The sequence below is a fragment of the Arvicanthis niloticus genome, chromosome 12, assembly GCF_011762505.2.
Source record: "Arvicanthis niloticus isolate mArvNil1 chromosome 12, mArvNil1.pat.X, whole genome shotgun sequence".
Lineage (NCBI taxonomy): Eukaryota > Metazoa > Chordata > Mammalia > Rodentia > Muridae > Arvicanthis > Arvicanthis niloticus.
This window is the reverse complement of record NC_047669.1, coordinates 9,049,548-9,065,467: the sequence shown is the minus strand read 5'-3', so window position 1 is coordinate 9,065,467 and position 15,920 is coordinate 9,049,548. Positions and strand designations below refer to the sequence as shown.

The 15,920-nt window shown below is 48.4% G+C and overlaps 2 protein-coding genes across 6 annotated transcripts in view; one reads left to right on the top strand and one right to left on the bottom strand.

Moving 5' to 3' along the window:
* Positions 1–1,536: 1,536 nt before the first annotated feature.
* On the top strand, positions 1,537–8,305 carry Tmem41a (transmembrane protein 41A). Its single transcript, XM_034514722.2, has 5 exons — positions 1,537–1,736; positions 2,959–3,112; positions 4,551–4,712; positions 5,499–5,637; positions 7,559–8,305. The coding sequence occupies exons 1-5, from the start codon at positions 1,618–1,620 to the stop codon at positions 7,777–7,779; spliced, it is 795 nt and encodes a 264-aa protein (XP_034370613.1). The 5' UTR covers positions 1,537–1,617; the 3' UTR covers positions 7,780–8,305.
* Positions 8,306–11,376: 3,071 nt separating this feature from the next.
* The window catches only part of Map3k13 (mitogen-activated protein kinase kinase kinase 13), a 144,918-nt gene continuing 140,374 nt past the window's right edge, over positions 11,377–15,920 (bottom strand). For 4 of the 5 annotated variants that reach the window (XM_076942716.1, XM_076942717.1, XM_034514721.2 and 1 more), the window contains one exon: positions 11,377–15,037. In XM_076942716.1, coding sequence (XP_076798831.1) covers positions 14,936–15,037 — 102 coding nt within the window. In that variant the 3' untranslated portion in view covers positions 11,377–14,935. The remainder of the gene's footprint in view (positions 15,038–15,920) is intronic. The other variant, XR_013113474.1, reaches the window with a different exon arrangement.

Below are 15,920 nucleotides of genomic sequence, written 5' to 3'. Positions count from 1 at the left end.
TGGCTCTGACAGTACATTCTTTACTCTGCAACTTGTTTGACTGTTAGTTTCCCGCTCTTCGTGCAGTAACTGAGACTTAGTTACTGTCTAGAGGAGTCCTTCTCATTCAAACCACTACACTGCGCCAGCTCAGGCTATGTAAAGCTGCCCCCTCCCCCTTTAGAAAGCTTCTTAATATCCCATTCTTGAATGTGCCATAAGTAGCCTCCTAGTCCTGAGACAATCAGCATTTGGGTTGCTCCCAGTCTCTTGATATCAAAACAAGGCCAATCGTATTTGTGGGTTCAGTTCTTGGGTGTCGACTTGCTAGGATTTTGTACTCTCAAAATATTGATGCATGCTCCCTGTTTGACCCAAAGAAGTGCTCTGTACCTTTTGACTCTGAAGAACTCACCCAAGTGGTCACTCATCTGTGCTGTTACTTCATGTCCCCATTGTGCAGCCTGTCCCTCTTGCCCTGTTCTTACCACTGTGGTCCTTTCTGTCCCCCCTCCCCAAATTGGGGCATTTGCTGTTAACTCAGAGTATATTCTAACCACTTGCTCTGACATGTAGACATTCTCAAAGGAACATGGACATGTTCCCTCCTTTTCTCCTCCCTGTTTTTTGAAGACAGGTTCTCACCATAACCCAGGCTGTCCCTGGTCTCCATTCTGCCTCAGTGTCCCATGTGCTGGGATTGCAGACATGCACCACGATGTCTGGCTAGCAGAATGGTTCTTACTAAATGCTTCCAGGCTTATCTTACACCCACAGTTTACTGGAGCCCCACTTCCCAGCCTATCTTCCCGCACTCTCCAAGTGGCCGATTGCTATTCATTTCTCCCGAACTTTGGGCTTCCCTGAGGTTGCCTTACTTAGGGCCAGCTCACTTGCTCCTGTGCTTGCTCGTCCTAGAGAGTAAACTCAATGCGCACTTCTTTTAGAATCCACATGGTGCGAGGACCACACTAGTTTTGGATATTTGAATCTGAGCTTTCTTTTGGGAGATGTCATTGTCACGACCCACCTACTCTCTCCCTTTCTGAATTTTTACTTAGTGTTTAAAGATGACTGAATCCCGGGCCCTCCTTCTTTTCTTCAAGTGCTAGGATCAGTCACATGAACACCATGTCCAGCACCACAGACTCATTTAAAACTCAGATGTGTGTTACAGGTTTGTACACGCTAGCTCCTAGACAAGAGTTATAGCAGTAAGGTTTTTCATCCGTCAAGGAACTCTGAAATGTGTTTATGAGGACTGGGGATAATGAGCACACTTTAGGTACTGAATAGAAGGCACGTCGATTTATTTCTGTGGTGGTCATTACCTTCTCTCCAGACCATCGGTGCCAATTTCACATTTGTTGGCTACATTTGCTTTGTGAGACAGAGTGTGGACAAGACTGACCGGTAAGCTAGGCGTGGCAGGCTCACGACTCACCCCTAGATCTCCCAGCTCTGTCACAGGGGCAGCACTGGAGGTGTTCAGTGCAGAGCGAGCAGTCACTGGCGGGGGCGGGGCTTTGCGAGGGCCCCGCCCCGCCCGTCCAAGAACGTGCTCCGCCCGCCCAGTCGGCGCACGGGGAGGGCTCTGCGTTGCCACGCGGGGAGCGCGCTCTCCGGCCCGGCCGCGGCATGCGCGCGCTGCTCGGCTTGCTCCTGGTATTCGGAGGCTGCACCTTCGCGCTATACCTGCTCTCCACGAGACTGCCCTTGGGGCCGAGGCTGGGGTCGGACGGGGAGCCCGAAGGCCGGTGAGAGGGAGGACACCGGGCGGCGGCCCGGGCGGAGGTCGGAGGGTTGGCAGTGATGCCGCGGGGCCCTTGCACTTCTCTGCACGCGCGGTCGCCTTCCAGCCCCAGGCATCTCGGCCACCGTGGTTCTCCTTCCTCAAGTCAGTTTACCACAGTAGCCAGTCTTCAGAGGTGCAGCCCAGACTTCGGGTGACGAGGCTAAGATCCAGTCTGCCTTCTTCCTGTCTGACTCTGCTTCCCACGACAGCTGGGCGAGTCAGGAGGCAGAAGACTTGCCGGTCGGGTTTCCCGACTGCCGCTTATTACTTTCCAAGTGCATAGTGTGTCTGGCACGTTGCCCCATTACCAAGAGGCGTAACTAGCATTCGAACTGTTTTTAGTTACCATTGTCTTTTAGTGGAGCTGAAAAAGCTTTCTTGTGGATGTCAGAGGTACTCACGAGAACTAGGAGGGGTTGCTCATAGTTTATCTCTGCTGGAGCAAAGAACTGTGGAGATGGCAGAGGCAGGGTAGTCTTTGTACTGTGACCTTTGGACGGGATTCACAATGTACCAGGCCTAGAGCAGGGTCAAGAGAGAGGCTCTTGGAAAGGGATAGCCTCCAGCCTGCTGTGTTATCAAGAAAGCTGTATTTATTATGATGGGAGGTATACATCCACGGGGAATATTTTTAAATGATGAAATTGTTGTTTTGCCTAGTACATCTGGGGCAACATGCTGTCTAAATAGTTCTGTTTGCTTGGACGGGGGTCTCCTTGAAAGAAAGGCAATTTATGACACTGTGCACTTACCTGGAGATGAATAGACTTGTGTCTTCAGACAAGATAAGACAAGACCGAGGATGTAAATTAGTGCTGGGGTCCATGCTCAGCATGGCTGAGACTGTGGGGTTCCATCTTAAAACCCCTAAATAAGTAAAGAGGGAATTTAGTGGTTATCCAGCACCAGGCCCTTTTTAGGCAAGGAAAATGAGGCCCGTGGTCACTCCAAGGTTACACTGGAGCTTAGCAGAGTGAGGGGGCCAGCCCAGGGCTCTGGCCCCCATGCCAGGGCTCTTCCACCTGCCTCTGTTGTATTATATTGGGTCAGCTGTCATCTTGAGTTCTTTCTCTGTAAGATGGCCAGATGATGTGTTTACAAACTACTCTGCAAAGAAGACACACTTGTAACTTTCTTAGGCGCCAGGCTTCTCTGGAATCCACGTCTGATTTTCCAATCCCTAGGTCACTGTGGTTCCCCTCTGATCTAGCAGAGCTGCGGGAGCTCTCCGAGGTCCTCAGAGAGTACCGGAAAGAGCACCAGGCTTACGTGCTTCTGCTCTTCTGCAGCGCCTACCTCTACAAACAGGGCTTTGCCATCCCTGGCTCCAGCTTCCTGGTCAGTGTCCTGCCCTCTTTCCAACTGGGTTTCCTTTTCTGTAAAATGTGGCTGCCCCCTCAGAAACCCCTTTAGCCGAGTGGCAGGATGAGTGTGGAGAAGTGGGCGTGAGTGGGCATTTGGCACTTATTGATACTCCAAGCATCCTACTGTCCTGTCTCTCTCTCCTCCCCAGTATTATATTCTACTCCACATTTGCTTAGATCTATCCAAGCACAACTTAGTCCTTAGGTCTGACTCTGGATTGACTGACCCTTTGAGCTGATCCTGCTTCGGGGTAAAGAGCCAGCTGCTACTTGGTGCTATATATCCTCAGTTGGTGAGGGCTCTCATGCCCAGAATTGGGGTGCATTTTAGTTCTGCCTAGTGTGAGCTGGGTTGTGAGGCTGTCTCTCACATGTAGAATGGGGGTAGGGGCGATAGCACAATACCCAGGGTATGGTGAGGACTGCTTAGGACTCATGGTTAGTGTGTTTGGCAGCCCTGGCCTCATTGCCGAGGTCCCCTCTTTCATTGGCTTACCGATGCTCATTCATTCACTGGCTTATGCCTTTTAAAAGACCTGTTTTTATTTATGTGCACGTCTGTGTACAAGCATACACATGCCTGTGTAGTCAGAAGATGGCACTAGATCCCCCTGGAACTGGAGGTACAGGCAGTTGTCAGCCACCCAGTGTGGGCGCTGAGAACCAAACACTGGTCCTCCACAGCAGAAAGCAACCTTAGTGGCTGCTCCATCTATCCAGTGTATGCTTAGAGATGAGGTCTCACTCTGTAGCACAGACTGGTCTGGAACTCAGTTTCTAGCTCAGGCTGGCCTTGTATTCAAAGCAATCCTCCAGCCTCAGCCTCCCAATTGCTGAGATTACAGGTGTGTGCCAGCACCCTTGACTTTTCCCACGTTCTTTCTCCCGGATTCCAGGCTTCGAGGCAGAATGATAATTACCAAACTGCATCTGTAAAGTATTAATTAACTTCTCCATCTTTGTGAAATTAAGGTCAGTTAGAACTGTGGCCAGAATGAAAGCTCAGTGTGAGGTTACTAACCAGATGAGAAACAAAAAATATTTCCCACGGATTCCTGAAGGTATGTACAGTATGGAATACTGTACAACAATATTAGCCTGTGAGCTTTGCTTCCTTTCATTGGGTGTCCCATTGGCTGCAGGGTACCTGTAGCCCTCCCCACAGCCAGGTAATGTCTGCACACGGTCTGGTCTCCTTTGTAGCCTGCCAGTGCCCACTGAGTCCACTTGACCTTGTAAAGCAGAGGAGCCCCAGGAGAGACTTAAAGTCCCATTTTCATCCACAGCTTTAGAATGGGCCTTCAGTTTGGGGCTGTGAAAACCACTGAATGTGAAGGAGCTAACACAGGCTCCAGGATAAGGGCACTGGAAGCTGCTAGATGTTGCCCTGGCTGAGGCTGCTCTCTTTGCAGAATGTCTTGGCTGGTGCCTTGTTCGGGCCATGGCTGGGACTTTTGCTGTGCTGTGTGCTGACATCTGTGGGCGCCACGGGCTGCTACCTGCTTTCCAGTATTTTCGGCAAACAGCTGGTCATCTCCTACTTTCCTGATAAAGTGGCCCTGCTGCAGAGGAAGGTAAGGTGGGGGCACACCTGAGCGCTGGGTCTCAGAGCATCAGCTCATGGGCAGGGAGCAGCGTGGAGGCAGGATTTCCCACAGTGCTCCTCCGCCCCACCTGGGAGCTGGGAAGAGTTTGTCCTTTTGATGTCTGCTCACAGGTCTGTGCTTCCTCAAGTTCTTGTCATTACCTGCTCTGTGGCTTTGAGTTAAGATTCTGACTCCTCTGGTTCCCGGGCACAATGATCTTATTACTTTATTTAATTCTGGGTGTGTGTGGGGGGAGCTTGTGTATGTGTGAGTACACGTGGAAGCCAGCGGTTTATTGTTATCTTCTTCAATCACTGTCTACTTTGTTTTTGAAGACAGTCTTTTTTATTGAGCCTAGAGCTCACTGGTTTGGCTAAAGTAGCTGACCAACAGGCCTCATTGGATCCTCCTGTCTCCCTGCCAGGGGATTCCAGGCTTGTGCACTGCCCTAGGCTTTTTTTGTTTGTTTGTTTGCCATGGGTACTGGTGACCCAATGCAGATCCTTATTCTGACAGGGCAGGCACCTTACTTCTGAGTTATGTTCCCAACCCAGTTTTTCTGGGTTTTTTTGGCCTCAAACTTGTGTAATCCTCCTGTTTCAGCCTCCTGGATTCCCAGGTGCTAGGGTTGTAAGTGTGAGCCACCATGTCTGGGGGTTGGGTGGGGAGAGTGGGGGAGTACTTGTGCAGCCTGAGTTGGGAAGGAGCTGTCCAGCTTCAGGCATTGCTGGAGAGCCAGTTCTGTTCCTGACGCTGGGTTCGGTCTCTCTGCAGGTGGAGGAGAACAGAAACAGCCTGTTCTTCTTCCTGCTGTTTCTCAGACTCTTCCCCATGACACCAAACTGGTTCTTGAACCTCTCGGCCCCGATTCTGAACATCCCCATTGTGCAGTTTTTCTTCTCAGTGCTTATCGGTAAGATGGGGGTGGGGGTAGGTTTGTCGTAATGACATTGCCCTCGTCACCGGCCACTGGGCCATGTGCTTGCCTATGAACAGCATTCTTCTGGTCTGGACTTGACACGGCTGTCTCTAATTTCAAACCTCCTTTGGCTTCAATAGGAAACCCATACAAATACTTGTGGAACAACCAAGGATTGTTCATCCCGTGCCCGCAGTGTTTCTTGTGTGCCCTGCATGTGTTGAGCACCAGGATTGGACAGGGTCATCTCTGTAAAGTACATGGCTTGGCTCCAAGAAGTGCTAGCAGACTGAGCGGCTAGCTCAGAGCAAGGGACTTCCTTTCTGGCACAGGCCCCTTTGCTAAGGGAGACCCAGCATCAGGAGGCTCCAGTCTACCTTCTGAGAACAGCACAGCCATTAGCAAGCCACTTTCCCTCAGGAAATCACTTAACTGGATTAGAGCTGGGGTTAGGAGCAGTGTTTCTTTACATGTGGGCTTCGGGCCGCCTTTCCTGGCAAGTTAAAGTGATAACATCCTATCATGAGTGTTAATGTCTCATTGCAGTAAATTACCACCCTCCTGAAACCATGGGCAGAGGTGCCCAGACCTTTCTCAGAGTGTGGAGGGACTGATGCTCAGGGTTTAATGTCCAAGTTAACAAACGTGCAGCAGGGCAGGGGTTATTAGCGACATCTGAGAGAAGCGGAAGGAGGTTGGCCACAGCCAGTTCTGATGGAAGCAGAACTGAGTAGAACTGAGTAGTACCTCAGCACCTCAGCTAATGGGGTTTAACAACTTGTCATTACGGAATCGTCACCAGCATGGAAAGACTCTGGAGACAGAATTCCTTTCTGAGGGCCAAGCTTTGTGACTTTGGGTGCTCTGACTGTTATCTCCTGTACACCTCTTCAGCTGACCAGAAGCTCAGGGGTGGGGACAGGGAAGAGGCTTCTGATACACTGCAGAAGCAAGGAACCAGGTCTCTGAGGTGGATGCTTAAGAATGCATTTTGACTTATTTGTTTTGTTTGCAATATAGCATGGTCTGGCCTCAAGTTTTTAGTCTTTTTGTCTCAGCCGTCCAGGTGCCAGGACTATAGGCACCCGCCACATTTGGCTTAAGATATCCCTTTGAGACAAGGTCTCACTGCGGAGCTCTGGCTGACTCTCAGTGGAGACCAGGGTACCTGGGAGCTCACCGAGATCTACCTGCCTCCACTTCCTGCGTACTGTGCTAAAAGCGTGCTCCCTTTTGCCTGACGTACATGTTTTTGTTTCTTAAACATTACAGGGTTCTTGGTTGTTGTTTTTATTTTTGAGCTTGTTGTCCAGGCTGGCCTTGAATTTGTTGTTATTCTCCTGCCTCAGCGTCCTTTTACTAAAATTAGAAGCATGTGTCACCAAGCCTGACTCTAAGGAATTGTTATGCCATCCGCTGTCTAGCTACCAGCCTTGGAGTCCAGCGCAGTGCTGTTCTCAGGGTGCAGAGCGCACAAAGTTGTACTTGGAAGAAACTTGTTTTGTTTGCTGGGTATTGAAACATTTTAATGCAAGCTGAAACTTTCATGTTGTCAGGCTCCTTTCTCCCATTCGGCTCTTAGGTCCCACCTTAAGCAAGTGTGCAGACTTCAGCCGCTGAACTTTATGTGAGAAATGACCTTGCTTTTCTTCTCTAAAACAGATATGGGAAAGGGCAGCTTACTGAGTGTTTTTTCCCTGTGTGATAAGTAAATTTTGCTTATTGTGATATATATATATCACATATATATAGTTGTGTGGCATATCTGAATGCCTTTTTCAGGTAAAGCAAGTGTGTACAGGAAGTGTGGGGAGAAAAGGGAGGGGCTAAGAGTTAGACAGACAGCTAGGTTCCCTGTTCTGAATCCCTGGCCATCCTGCCCCGTTAATGAGTGTATCCACTTTCTGTTTTCCAGGTTTGATCCCATACAATTTCATCTGCGTGCAGACGGGCTCCATCCTGTCCACCCTCACCTCTCTGGATGCCCTCTTCTCCTGGGAGACTGTCTTGAAGCTGTTGGCCATTGCCCTGGTCGCTTTGGTTCCTGGAACGCTCATCAAAAAATTTAGCCAGAAGCACCTGGTACTGAGTGAAGCGGGCAACACTGGCTGTCTGGACAGCAGGAAGGACGTGTAACGTGGGTTCTGTGTTTACAGGGCCCCGGACTGTGCTGCTGGTCCTTTTAATGTCCTCATTGTGTTTTAATTTCCCTCAAAAGATGAGGTGGACAGCGCTCTAGTGTGCGCAGAGGTCTGTTAGAAGGATGTTCTGTCCTGTTCAGCGGGTTCTATGAAATGGACTGCTCTCTAGAAAATCTATTCAGTATCTGTCAAGCTTGCCTCTTGCGGGTCCCTGAGATGTCTTGAGAGAAGATACAGGTGGTCTTTTTGTACAGGCTGTGTGACAGGCGCGCTCCTGCTAACACCCTGCAGATGTCACCCTGTCCTCTGTAACTCTGTTGAAGAATTGTCCTCTCCACCTTTCTGCTGATCTACCTCTTCATAAGCCAAGGGAAACATGAGGGGCTGCCTAGGTTGTACACGCAGCGTTAAGTGCAATGACTCCTGCAGGACTCCCGTTCACGGACACTTCTATCTGTGTTTAAGCTCCTTGTCCCGATTGTTAGGCTGATTCAAACAAGAGTAAATATGAATGGAAGCCAGCTTTGCATGTTCTGAATGTTTTCAGGGGAAATTCTTCCCATCTGAAGGTCCTGCTCTGTCTCATCGGAATCAAATGGCCATCTATATTTTCTGCCTGGAAATCCCTTCTACCTCCTCTTGTTGGCGTCATTAAGTGAGGCTGTCAGCCAGTGCACCCCGTGAGTGGTTTTATTTTGCCATTTGCTGAGGACAGCTGCGGAACAGTTGTACTTCTTAATTCAAAGAGGAGAAGGTAGTGTGACCGCCTACCTGTCTTGTGGTCACTTAGAGCCATGATTGTATCTCCCAGCTGGGCACCTGAGCTGATCGCTCTGTGGCCTTGGGCCTTGTGACAAGCACTTAGCAGAACTGCCCTCTAAGACATCACCTGTGGGCTGGTGTGTTTGTGTCACACCTGGGCTCTGCTGAGAGTCTTGTCAAGGTTTGTCAAGGTTTTCTAGGCCTGCTGTGCTGTGTGAATTCTGGGGCATTCTCAGGTTCTACAGTGAGAGTGGATTGCCACACCATGGCTTTTTTTTTTTTTTTTTTTTTTTTTTTTCCATTAAAAAAAAATTTCTTTTTAAAAGAAGGCTTTCTAATGAGGGGGTGGGGAGGTGGAGACTGTGCTTTGAGGCCTGGTTCTGTAGCATGTTGGGATACAGAGGGAAAGAGAGAAGAGGGGCTTTTCTCCTTGTGCACATGGGCCTTTTATCCCATTTGAGACTCCCCCGTGTGTGTCCCCAGGATCTTGCACAAGTATGGGCTCCCAGGAGATGAGATTTCCTAAGTCCATAGACATAAATTTTTGTAAGAGCATGTTTGTACATGCTGCAGACTAACAACTGCCCTTAACAGAGGGAGCAGAATGGCTGAAAAAGTACAATGCGAAAGGCTCGCTTAGCTTCTCACTCCCGGAATGACAGAATGATGCCAGCTTCCCATTTCCCTCTCTTGGCTTCTTTAAGAGTGATGTCATTGGTAATGGCAGCTGCAGGAAGGGCAGCAGGATGCTCAGGAAGAGGCAGAGGGCCTGCCTGGGCCTTTATGGGAATACTCAAGACATAGCAGAAATCACAGCTGGAGCGGCTGTCCCTGAAACATAGGCTCCTGTTGCAGAACCCAGCCTGCCTTTCCCTGACATCCTGGCAGGACAGCAAACATCCCCATTAGGAAAAGAGAGGACCAGAAAACATAAGATATACTTTTTGTTTAATTCCATGCATTGGTTTGTTTTCATAATCATTCTTGTTCCCACCGCTGCTCAGTACAAAGCCAGAGCCGGTATCTGAAAAGGACGAGGAGTGGGGTGGGGTGGGAGGGCCCCCAGGAGCTGAGACCACGGGAGAGAGATGCAGTTTCATTCTGAGACTTAAATATTAGAAAGAAGTTTGCTCTAAATCAGTAGGAACTCACATTATTTTGTGTGTGTGTGTGTGTGTGTGAGAGAGAGAGAGAGAGAGAGAGAGACAGAGAGAGAGAGAGAGATGGGAGAAAGACAGGCAAGAGAGAGGGCAGACATATACATTAAAAAAAAGAAGACTCAAAGGCTTCCCTATCCTCTGGGAAGTAGAGCTCTAGATGTGGCCAGCCACTGGGGTGGGGTGATCATGATGCACCCCCCACCCCACCCCTCACATGTGGCTGCACCCTCTAGCTTGTAGCCATGGGAGAGCCATGATCAGCAGACAGCAGCCTAGGGCCAGATGCCGCTGACCCACCCCCAGTGCCGTACAGTGGCCCTGGGAAGCAGGGCTCTGGTTCTGCTGGAAGCTTCCTTATAGTGGCCTTGCCATCTGCGGGTGTGGGGTGTGACACTGGCTGAAATCCTTCTGTCACTCCGTTCTGTGTGACATTGCCCAAAGCCTCCCCAGGTCTTTCTGTCCCTGAGAAACATTCTAGGTTCCAGTGGGTCCTCCACTTAGCAGCCTAGTTCAGCTCATTCTTGTTTGAACGGGCTTTTGCTGTGCCAATTGAGCCATGCAGATAAGCAAATGTATGGATCCAGTGGGCCAGTCTAGAGGGAGGTGGGCAGATTGGGACATTTGTTCTATGGCATCAGCAAAGAAAAGCTTGCTGCCTGGAAAGGCACTGAATCCACACTGACAGTTGAAAAAAAGTCTTGATAAAAATATCACATCATTTTTCACATCATCTCGGGAGGAAACAAGTAACGGATGGCACACCTGACCCTTCGGTTCAGACGGGGAAGAGTGTGCTCATTTGGTACAGTTCAGTGTGGGCAGAGATGGGACTGGTGGTTAGTCAATTGGACTGCAGTCCAAAGGGAGAGCATAAAGGCAAGTGGCCCTTTGCCTGTCATGACACACCCCTGCTGGATCCCCTTGGGGATCCACAAGGAGACCCCTGGCGTGGCCCCGTACTTGCCCATCAGGGAACTCAAGGTCTCAAATGGTCCATACATACTTTGCACACCAATTCCAGCGAGTTGTGAGTGATGCTCTGCTCTGAGGCTGTAGCAAGGATCAGCAGGGAGCAACGCGGCGCTCAGACGCAGACCACAGTGTTTAGGGTGAAGGTGGAGCACGGTGAAATATGGTAGTTTGGTTTCGAGAAATAAACATAATATATGTGGGGCAGGGCAGGAATCCCTTAGATGATGATATTATTGTTATTGTTATTATTATTAATATTAATTTTTGAGACAGAGTCTCACCAAGCCACTCTGCCTGGCTTGTATATAGACCAGGCTAGCCTTGAAGTCACAGAATCTGCCTCTCTCTCTGCCTCTCCCAGAGCTAGGATTAAAGGTATGTGACACCATACCCAGCTAGAAATGTCTTTTAAATAGAGAATTTGATGTGGGAAGGAAATCTCCGTTCCTTATCTTTATTGCAGAGTTATTGGCAGTTGACAGCTACTGGGGGAGGGAAAATCATGCTTTTGTGGACGTGATCTGCTGTTAGTGTCCCTTGCTCCAGTGGACGGTCACACGCATGCCTGGGTGGCACTAGCTGGACTTGGTGAATTACCAAAACAACAATCCAAAAGCCTGAAGTTGGGAGGAGGATGGCTTAGGTGGTATATAGGGGGGCACGGAGTGAATATGATCATAGCTCAGAGTTGACATGTATGAAATTCTCAAAGAATTAAAAAATATATAATTAAAAACATTTGAGACATAAGGACATAATAAAAAACAGTAAACCACTGGATCAAAACGAACATATTCTCACAGAGAAGCTATCAGGGCTACCTTGTGGGGAGCACGGGGAAGATAGATGTCAGGGCTACCTCGTGGGGAGCACTGACAAGCCTCCATTAGTAACAAGAAACTCCAGTACCATTGCTTTCATCACCCAGAGCAGGTTAGGGGAGTAATTTAGCAAGGCCCTGAATAATCACTAGACAGTACTGACTCAAAATTACTTTAATTCCAGGATTAACTTGGTGGAACTAAAGGCTTAAACTACTCAGTCTTCAAGCAGGCCACCCAAGTCACCTTAAAACATCATCTTCATTGTCCTGGGCAGAATGCCCCCAGTCCTGCAGCAAGCTCTAAACTGAGTGGTGGTGGGAATGTTTTAAAGTGCGCGCAGGCTTCTCCATTACTGTGCTAGGCTGTTATTTTAAGAGCGATTTTTACTTAGGGACATGGTCTAGGAAAAAGAGAAAAATCCAGTGCTTGATTGCAATACAAAATGAAACTCATCTTAGTAGTCAGTCAAAACCAGCCAGCCAAAGAATGTAGCCATTCATCTCACAGTAAGTGCTGACGCTTGAATTCGGTCTGGCAAGGGTTCTCAAAGCACCGAAGCATGGCCCCATCTAACCGCACTGAAGAGCTGGCTCTTACGGTCCCTGATCTCGACACGCAAGGTTCTTCTGATGACGATAACGTTTTAAGGGAACAGTTTGAACTTCCTGTCTCCTACACGGCAGGTGGGGTAGGACTGTTCTTCCCTTTTAACCTTGTTTAGAACCATTTTTTTTTTCTCTGAAACCTCGTTAATTCTACTATAGAAGTGTGGACTTCACTCTTATCTGGATGCTACAGTGAATGACTGGACTCAACAGCACACCCCTGCCATATCATGGCATCCTGTAATGAGAATCCAGTTAAGGTGGCCTTAGTGTGCCACACAGCACGGTGGGAATGCAGAACGCTGATGAAGGCTGAGGTACTGGGTGTGTGTTCTGGGAGGATACTGAATGGTGCAGGCAGAAGCTGCTCTTCAGAGCTCACTGGTGTCACTAATGGTATGCACAGGACAGACAGCTGCTCCTGCTTTGTGTGGGACGGGAAGAGTCTTAATTCTAAGGAACAGGGGACCTGAGGCAGTCACAGAAGCACATCCTGCTGCTGTACATGTCTCTTCTAGTCTTTCTGTGGGACTCAGCTGGAAGGAGATGGTGACCGGTTCGTTGTCCACTCTTGAAACTACCTCAATTTCTTGCCCTTCTTACAGTCCCATGATTTTATTCTAAGACACTTTAGAAAGTTTGTAACTTTTGAAGCCTTTGAACTACTTGTTCATCACTTGGTCATCTGCATATTCAGGAGCTTTTACAATCAAGTAAAAAAAAAAAATTCACAGTGTACCCGTTGGGTGTCAGGGCAGAGCCCACCTCCTCAGGCCATTGCTGCAGTATTCAGGAGACCAGGGAAAACACTGAGGAATGCTGGGAGTGCCAAAGGGCAGCTCCATCCCCAGCCTTCACTTAGGACCACGAAGTCCATAATAACTCATGGTTAGCAATAAACAGTCATTGTGCTACATCATAAGCCACACCTTCTGGTCAACAGAAAATGATGACAGCATAAAGTAAACACAAGAATAACAATGCCATAACTTAAGCTCTGTGTAGTCCTGCTACGGTTCATACAAAACGGAATAATTTAACAAAACAATACTGCTTTCTAAGTACGTGTTCCTTTATCTTTCCTATGAGCTAAAGTTATAGACTAAGTTTTAAAATCAATGTCCTCAACATAAAGTGTAAACAAAGGAGGGATCAAACGTAAGACTGGCTCTGAGTCCCTCCTGCACTTCATTTTGGCTGATGCAGTCAGTGAGTGACACCCGGCCCAGGGGCACTGTTTCCATTGGGGTTGGAATGTCTTAATACCTAACATCCTTACAGGATGCAACATCAGAACCCAGCCAGCGCAGGGCAATGCTTGGCAGAAGCCTGCACTGGAGACAGGAATCAGGCCAACGTGTGTGTATATACATTCTGGATGAAACATCTTTAAGCCCGGCATGGTGGTGTCTACCTGTGACCCAGACCCCAGGGAACTGTGAGACATTTCCTGCTTCAAGCCGAGGCTCCACAAAGCACCTCGGGGAACCTTTTAGAGCCCAGGACTCTAGACACAGGAAGATTCACGTGCTTTTGAGAAACTAATTCTAATTCCTGCTGAGCATGTTCCTTCTACAAATTTCCTAACCTAACTAAACAAAACTGCAGTGATTCAGAATTAAAACAAAAAAAAAAAACCCAAAAAACAAACAAAACAAACCTACCGTATTTTACAGATAGCATTGAACAAAAATGCGGTGCAGGAGGTCACCTTCTATGAGCTGCTAATTTAGCCTTTTATGCTACAGTGATTGACAGACAGCCACCAAAGCTTCCATGCTAGAATGAGATCACGAACAAAATAAAGATGGTTTGGGATTGGACACTGGATACACACATCCTAGCTGCCTTCTGTGTGAATCAGTGTGATTCCGGGAGGTAGACAACCTGGGTCAGAGAGGGATCGCGCTGTCTTGCTTATATATCTGAATAGAGGCATCTTCAGGAAGAATTTTTACAGGCTTGTTTTTCTAATGTCACAGATGCTTTTTCATCTCACCCCTCTATCCCCCTCAGGACCCTTTCCATTCCTAAAAGAAGTGGCCCACAGGTGGAAAGAAAGGAAGCTACCTGGGAGAAATGGCACTGCGTCTGGAAGAGCACGCTGGTCAGGGGCGTGAAAATGGCGGCACTAAACGGGAAGCATGTGCTGAGGGCGGGACCTGATGCTGCTGAAGCTCTTACAGCCAGGCTCTGTTTAACGTTCAAGAAACAAAATGGCTTCCAGATGTGCACTTATGGCTCTGTGTGCTTCTTCTTCCTACAGGAAGCACATGCCCTCCACGGCATTGGTGCTGAGATCACTCAACCTGCAGGTCGTTTCCATCCTTCCCAGGGACAAGCCAGTTGACCTTAATGTGGCTGTGACCCTTTGGCTTGTGTTTTCAATGTTCAACATGTCTCCTTACGAGTCTTCAAGCATGGACAAAAGACCCGGTCCCATGTTCAAGTGACAGTGACACCTGGCCCCACGAATTCCGAATGTTGTTCCTAAAGAGCAACATTTCCTTCATTTTTTGTAAAGAAATTATTGTGTCTGTATCATATATAGTTCACTCTTTACAATACAAAGTGTTAAAATGTCCAACAAAAATAAATATCAATGTTACAGTAGCTGGAGAGTTCAGTACAACAGATCCCTGACATTCTTGATTGAAATGCTCACGGAGATGTATTTCATTTGGGTATTTCCCAGAGAGTTGACAAGTCTCATGTTCCTGTCACTGTGGCTTGTTTCTGGGACTGGGCCACTCCTCCCAGACAGATGAAGGAGGGAGGAGTCTATTGCTGGAGAGCAGTCAGTCCTGAGACCCGACAGAGAGCCCTTGTCACCAGGTGGCAGAGCTGTAGTTCTTGCTGGTCCTAACTGTGGCGTCAGAACACTCGCCCTCTGAAGAGTCACAGTCTGAGTCTCCAAACTGCACAGGGTTCTGCAAAGTTCAGACGAGAGCTCTTAATTCTCTTCCACAACCCTCAGCAACAGCGTGTGGAACACTCCCATGTGGCAGCTCACTACAGCCCTCAAGCTCAACACTGCTCCTGCTATAGGAGCTGGTAAAGATAAATGAGGCTGGGCCCTGTTCTTGGGGTTGCATGGAGAACATAGCTATATAAAGTTGCTAATGCTGACAGTGGGGGTGCACCTGTAGCAGGTCCCCACATCCTCATCTCCATAGCACTCCAATGCCCCAGGTACCACTTACTGTAAGTTCTTTACCTCTGCTAATCCGATAAACTCACCTGCCGAAATAGATCATTTCTCACAAATTTGATAGAAATCACACATCTTACAGGTAAGGAGATTGACCTTCAGAGAGGGTAAGCAACTTGCTCAAGGTCACACAGTAGGTAGAGTGACCTAGATGCAAGTGGGGCTTGCATCTAGGTGGTCTGAGTCTAGGCTTTACAGTTATGAGCACCATGCTCTCCTGACTCTCCAAAGGCTGTACTAGCCTACACAAGAGTCTGTCTTCTGTTCTGTGGCAATGTCTTCCAGAGGAGAGCCCGGTGTGGACAGAAAGATACTCAGTCTCTTAGTGGGATTGGAAGATGGGGTGAGGAGGTAAGGATTCTTCAACATTCCATGTTTCTGCCTCATTTGTGAGATACTGCCTTTATTCAAGGACCCCCGTGACTACATGCTTTCATGTACTTTGTGGTGACAGTGTAAGTTTATCTACTGAATAAAAGTTATAAAAACCCTGAGGCATGAACATACTTGTGTTGATTAGGTGTGCCCCCCCCCCCCCCCAAGCTAGAGTCATTTGTAAAGAGAAAACCTCAATTGAGAAAATGCTTTCATCAGACTGGCCT

Excerpts from the sequence above, each read along its gene's own strand:
- Tmem41a (XM_034514722.2), top strand. The coding sequence starts at position 1,618 with ATGCGCGCGCTGCTCGGCTTGCTCCTGGTATTCGGAGGCTGCACCTTC. Across the intron at positions 3,113-4,550 it reads TCCCTGGCTCCAGCTTCCTG|AATGTCTTGGCTGGTGCCTT; the intron begins GTCAGTGTCCTG and ends CTCTCTTTGCAG. Across the intron at positions 4,713-5,498 it reads TGGCCCTGCTGCAGAGGAAG|GTGGAGGAGAACAGAAACAG; the intron begins GTAAGGTGGGGG and ends GTCTCTCTGCAG.